Raw genomic sequence first — 6,297 nt, forward strand, 5'->3', positions numbered from 1 at the left:
ATCTACTTCTAAAACACATGTTATTTTATGAACGGTTTTTGATGTGACTCCAGTATGTTTTGTACGTTTAAATATTATTTTTACATAAGTTTAAATGCATATTTAAAATCTAAATTCTTTCTGTTCCCCGCATTACAAAAAGAAAACTTCTACGGCTTTTATACCCTTGAGTCGATGTGGCGATTCGTGATTAGAAGTCTCGAAAAGTTGGTCATTATATTGATTCTCCATTTACGCAAGGCGCCATTAGCATCCTCCTCTAGAGGCATAATTTTACTTTCACCAACAACTTCCCAAAGGTCTTGTCCTTGTAGGTAGGGACATCATGCATGTTGCCACGTGTTGAGCTACAATCACATAGTATTCTAAGAATTCCAAGAGCTTTGACAATCTATACCAACCTTGCTTTGATACTAGATTGATGAACACAACTTTTTCGTGGGGAACACTCACATTCTAAGACCAATCAAAAAAAGATTTATAAGACATTTGGTAGAAACTACTACACTTTGATTTGCTTGGAATGAAAAACTTAATGGGGGTGGAGGGGGAAACAGAGTAGACAAGATTTATTCCTAAAATACCTATATATCTTTATCCCTAAAATACCTAAATGTTTATTTATGAAATACTTATTATTTCGAAAATACTTAAATGATTATTCTTAATTTACCGGGTTATCTTTATTACTAAAATATTTATGGTTCAACCATTATTGAACTTGATCCTATTAGACTTTTATATGTATGTAAAAGTTTGTTTTCTGCCTTAGCTGGTAGCCGAGGCCATGCCGTTGGTGCAGAAGACGCTGTTTGACAAAATAAACTCCCAAGGAGCAGAAGACGCTGTTTGACAAAATAAACTCCCAAGGATATCAGTTAAACTTGCACTGACGACTTCAAAATTAAATATGCAGGATTTCTTCTCAGTGCTAATACCCTCAAGGTAGATCTCTATGTCACTGCCTCCTGTGCACTTACAATCATTAAGCAGGAGCATTTTTTAAGGTTGAAAGTGGATTTTTTTTTTTTTTTTTTTTTTGTTCAAGATCATCATATTTAAGGTTTTAAACGCAAATCTGCATACATGTTGAAATCTGGCGAACGACTTTTGACTACAATGAATTTATCTTGGAAATGCATGCAATATAATATACTTTCTTTTGCATGTGTAATTGTGTGCTGAAAGTAAATATTACCTTGTCCAAAATCTTATCGCAGTTTTTCTTGTCTGTTTTTTCCTTTTCCGAAAGTTCATTTAGTAATTCGCACTCGCTTTATGATACGAATGGTCATCCATACGCTAAGAACAGTGTTTTATCGCAGTAAGGATAAGAGCATACTTTCTTAAAATTTTAGGTTTTCATGAACAGATATTCGCATATTATTCACGAGAGCTGTGTAGGGTTATTGTAGGTATGAACTACTTGCTTCATGTTCATCTTCAGATCAGTAGCTTTGCCTCGGATCTTGCCAAAACGATTGCTGGAACAGTTTTATACTCCAATGACTTTGCAATCTCCGCAATCAGAAGGGGAAATTATTGACGAAAATATTAAGAAATACATCATTTCAGCAATAGAGATGGATGACCTTAGGCCACAAGGAACTGAAGAAGATGGTTTTTGTCCAATGGACGCGCAAGTACAAATTGTGATCCAGTGTTTTGCATTGTTTGAAAGTAATAATTTGGAAGATATTTTGGTAGGGGTAGAATCTATGAGAACATTACCCATTGTAGTTCTTCCAGCATCTATTAGGAGCTGTGAAAGTAATAATAACTCTTTATCAGCTTTATGCCTGTATTACGGAAACAAACATTCAAACCGATGTTAGAGATACCTCACAGAAAATCCAATTAATCTATTCTCTTAATTTTTAAGTGTTCTATAAAATGTGTCGAGATACCCTTTGTTTATTTAATTAATATTCTAATTATAGTATACTTTTTAAGATGCAAAACAGTAGTAAAATAGAAGCTATGGTAATGTTTCCATTTTCAACTAATCTTATCCATGTTTCTTCAATTACAAATATGAATCCCGTCTTCTAAATTATACGAAGATGTTATCTTTCATAAATATTTTGAAATATGTAAATACAAAATTGTAGTATCCACATTTTTAAAAGATCACGCCTGCATTTGAATATATATTTTGAATTTCAAACCCACTCCTACTATAATTTTTTTTTTCCTTTGCTTCAACCATTCTTTGATTCTATAAAGTTTTTGAAATTCTTGAAAATGTTCCACCCATAATATATTTTAGTCCTCGAACGCTGATGAGGTTATTTTTTTTAAAAAAAAAACTTAATTGCTTAAGAAAACCCTAAAATTTTGGCTTTACCCATTTTTTTAAGTTAAAAAAGAAAAATTAATTTCTTGGAGCAGTTAATATTGTTGTTGTCTAAACAATTTTTTTTCACAATTCACCATTAATTCTCCCGTAACAGAGATTTTCAATTTGAATAAGGTTTACGTTTATAATTTATGGTGATTTAATGGCTTTAAACTTCAAGCTTTTACTTTTTTCCCTTTTTACTAGTATTTACTTTTGTAACTTTCTGTAAAAAATAATATTATCAAGTGGTTTTATTAGTTTGTAATTAACTTTTATATTGTAATTTATAATATGTCTATGCAAATATTATGAAAACGAACATGAATTTTGATAATAAAACAAAAACCAAAAACCAATTTCAATTTCAATATTAAAAAAAAAAAAAAAATTGTCAAAATTTTGATAATAAAACCGAAAAGAACTCAAGGAAAGTTTAAAGTAGTAATCCAATGAAATATGAAATTCACATGAACCCAAGGAAAGGGCACGTACCTTGTTAGCAATGTTGTTTGAGAGCCAATCTAAACCCTCATAAAGCCCTTCACCGGAGGTTGCACAAGTGCTCTGGATATACCTATTAAACACCACAGACGTTCATCCGACTTCAGAACAATATGTATGATGCAAAATGGTATTGGATGGAAGAACACATGGATTACCAATGGCGCTGCCGAAGCGAGTGAAGACCAAGCTTATCAGTAATCTCAGCGGCGTTCATTGCATTGGGGAGATCTTGTTTGTTAGCAAACACAAGTAATACTGCATCTCGAAGCTCATCCTGAAGTCAGTGATAACAAAGCATCGACAAATTCCAAGTACAATTAATCATAAAATCTCCAACGTATGTACATGATAACAAAGCATGCTCAATCCTTGTTTAGTACTAGGCCTAGTTCTAAACCAACGTCATACAGGCATTAGGTAACTTTGACCTCTGAACAACATATTGATAAATGAAATTGCTAACCAAATTAACTCCAGATCATCTGAACTAAAATTTGTTAAGATATTTGGGGGAAAATATCATCAGAGAAAACAATACAAGGCACAAAGAAACACAATGAACCTCCTATAATTATTCATAGTTCATTCTTGTCTGGTTATCATTGGACAGAATGAAACGAATTTCATATACATATGGCATGTCATACTAAAATATCATCAGATCTATCCACTAAGAAACTTCTCGTATAGGACTGAATACTTGGATCCAATTATTATTATTTGATGCAACTCCTACATGTAGTATACCGATCATGGTATGGAAAAGAAAAATGAGTCACCATTAATCATCCTTCAACAAGTGATTAAGTGCGGAAATTCTGAAGTTCCAATTGTCATATTTAGACGCTAAACACGATAACTCCATTGACATTCAGAGTGTGGTAAGAATGAAATCTACAGATCCTAGCAATGGATTAATGTTAACGAATGATAAATACATTATGCACACCTCATTCAGCATTCTATGCAATTCGTCCCTTGCCTCAACAACACGGTCTCTATCGTTACTGTCCACCACAAATATAAGACCTTGAGTGTTTTGGAAGTAGTGCCTCCACAATGGACGAATCTGAGGAAAGATAAATCACATTTATTGGCTACGTAAAAAACACTAAATCATTCATGAATCGATTATATCATAGATAGAAAACTGCGATGAAAAGTTATCCACAGCTAACAAATGATGAAAAATAGACTTCTAAGTTCATACTTTGTCCTGACCACCGACATCCCAAACAGTGAAGCTGATGTTCTTGTATTCCACAGTCTCCACGTTAAATCCTGCAAATAGAGATAAAAATCAATTATAATGTCAAATGTCAGTGTCATGGAATCCAACCACATCAATGAAAACATACATATAATAATAAGAGACTAGTAGCTCCTCTGAAATGATTAAAAATCTAAGCAGGGCAAAAACATAACTAAACACAAAGAACGAAAGAAAGGGAGGGATACGACGCTTACCGATGGTAGGAATAGTTGTGACAATCTCTCCAAGCTTGAGTTTATAGAGAATGGTCGTCTTACCAGCAGCATCAAGACCAACCATCAGAATTCTCATCTCCTTTTTAGCAAACAGCCGACTGAAGAGTTTTGCGAAGGTCAGTCCCATTTCTGTTCGTAACGGAGAATTTCCTGCATTTTCAGAGCAAAAATATTACACTCACGAGGAGAAAGTCAACGATTACGAACCGGAACAATCGCTGAAATTATTTAAAACATTGTTGTTTCAGAAAAGAGGTTAAATCTAGTGGAAAAAAAAAAAAAAAAAGCCGCCAGCATAATAAATCCAGGGAAGATATATCATGATTCAGTTGCACGGAAAAGAATATGAGCTAATGAATCATATAATGCATGAAGACACAGTAAGATCACTATCGTGATCATATGAAGCACCGGTTGGCTCAAACAGTACCTTTAAATAACTAATATTCCATTACCAAGATATACGAAAAACAGGCAATGAAGCACCGAACAGATCAGATCGGAAATATAGATCCGCCAAACACGTCAAAAAGTTGAAAATCGAACAGAAATCCCTTAACTGAAGTATAAATCGTCAAAATTCTTGAAAATAAAGGAGTTAATCATCAGACGAACCGAAGGCAGCATATAAGAAGTATACCTAAGCTCCGACATACAATCAACAGCAGACAGAAAGCGGAGAAACACAAGAACCAAATGGAACGAATTCATCGCTATATACAGAAGAACTGTAACTCAAAAACAATGAAAGCAGACCAAGATTCAGAAGATTGGAATTACCACTGAGAGCTTCACAGAGAGGTCAGAAGTGAATTGAAAGGGATGGAGAGAACAAAAGAAGGCGAGCTTCAGAACGCGGATTATGGCGCTCGGTTGGAGGACGAGTATTGTTAAGATGGCCTAATAAAGAAGCGACCGATGTGGGACGGAAATACGATTCTACCCCTAAATCGAACTTACATCTGAAGTCTTCAGTGCTCGTAATTCTACCAATCACAACCAGCCACGTCATCCAAGTGGTTGCGCTGTCCTCGAGTCAATGGATGCCAAGTGCCCAGCGTGTGCAGTGCGCGAGAAAATAATAAATCTAAAAAACTAATAATTATTTTTTTAAAAAAATAAAAACTGTGATTTTTATCCAAAAAGATCCTCCAATAGGAGAGACAAAAAAAAAAAAAAAAAAAAAAAAAAAAAAAAACAAATATAGGACAAACATCTACGCATTTAAATATTGATAGATAAATTATTACGATTAGAAATCCGGATTTTGACAATGGTATGATATTGTCCACTTTTCGTGTAAGTTCTCATGGCTTTATTTTGGGCTTTCCCAAAAGGCCTCGTACCAATGAAGATGATCGCTCCCTAAAGTAGCCAATGTGGGACTCCCTTCCAACAATCCTCAACAATCCTCCCCTCAAACAAAGTATACTATAGAGCCTCCTTTGAAGCCTATGGAGCCCTCGAGTAGCCTCCCCTTAATCGAGGCTCGACTCCTTTCTCTGGAGCCTCTCGAACAAAGTACACCATTTGTTCAACACATGAGTCACTTTTGACTACACCATCAAGGCTAGCAATTTCTTTGTTTGACACTTGAGAATTTTATTGACATGGCTAACTTAAGGGCATGACTTTAATACCAAAGCCAATGTGGAACTCCCTCCCAACCATCCTTAACCGTCAATATTTGTATATTTGTGTTTCTGGTACAAAGTTTCTTTGCCTTGCTGCACTGGAGAGCTTCACTAATTTTTCTTTTTTCATGTATGAATAGCTCTTTGATTTGATTTTAAGTCGCAGGGAAACAGTTTCTGCTGGTTACGTTTCAATGGGTTCTTCCAATTTGGGCATTGTCACTCCATGTGGCTTCTGGGGTCTTCTGGGGTCATTAAGCTACCATTCAACACTCCATTTCTTGATGAACTTCTTACGTAACAAGCTTTTTTCGTAACAAGCTTTTTCCC

At 34.8% G+C, this 6,297-nt stretch overlaps 1 protein-coding gene across 1 annotated transcript; it reads right to left on the reverse strand.

The window, feature by feature from the left end:
• Nucleotides 1–1,506: 1,506 nt before the first annotated feature.
• LOC111798999 (ADP-ribosylation factor 2) lies at nucleotides 1,507–5,274 on the reverse strand. Its single transcript, XM_023682374.2, has 7 exons — nucleotides 5,114–5,274; nucleotides 4,313–4,483; nucleotides 4,056–4,126; nucleotides 3,795–3,914; nucleotides 3,001–3,119; nucleotides 2,834–2,915; nucleotides 1,507–1,799 (listed from the first exon to the last, which is right to left on the reverse strand). The coding sequence occupies exons 2-7, from the start codon at nucleotides 4,458–4,460 to the stop codon at nucleotides 1,794–1,796; spliced, it is 546 nt and encodes a 181-aa protein (XP_023538142.1). The 5' UTR covers nucleotides 4,461–4,483; nucleotides 5,114–5,274; the 3' UTR covers nucleotides 1,507–1,793.
• Nucleotides 5,275–6,297: the final 1,023 nt, after the last annotated feature.

Source organism: Cucurbita pepo, chromosome 7, assembly GCF_057944985.1.
Source record: "Cucurbita pepo subsp. pepo isolate OVF chromosome 7, ASM5794498v1, whole genome shotgun sequence".
Taxonomy (NCBI): Eukaryota; Viridiplantae; Streptophyta; class Magnoliopsida; order Cucurbitales; family Cucurbitaceae; genus Cucurbita; species Cucurbita pepo.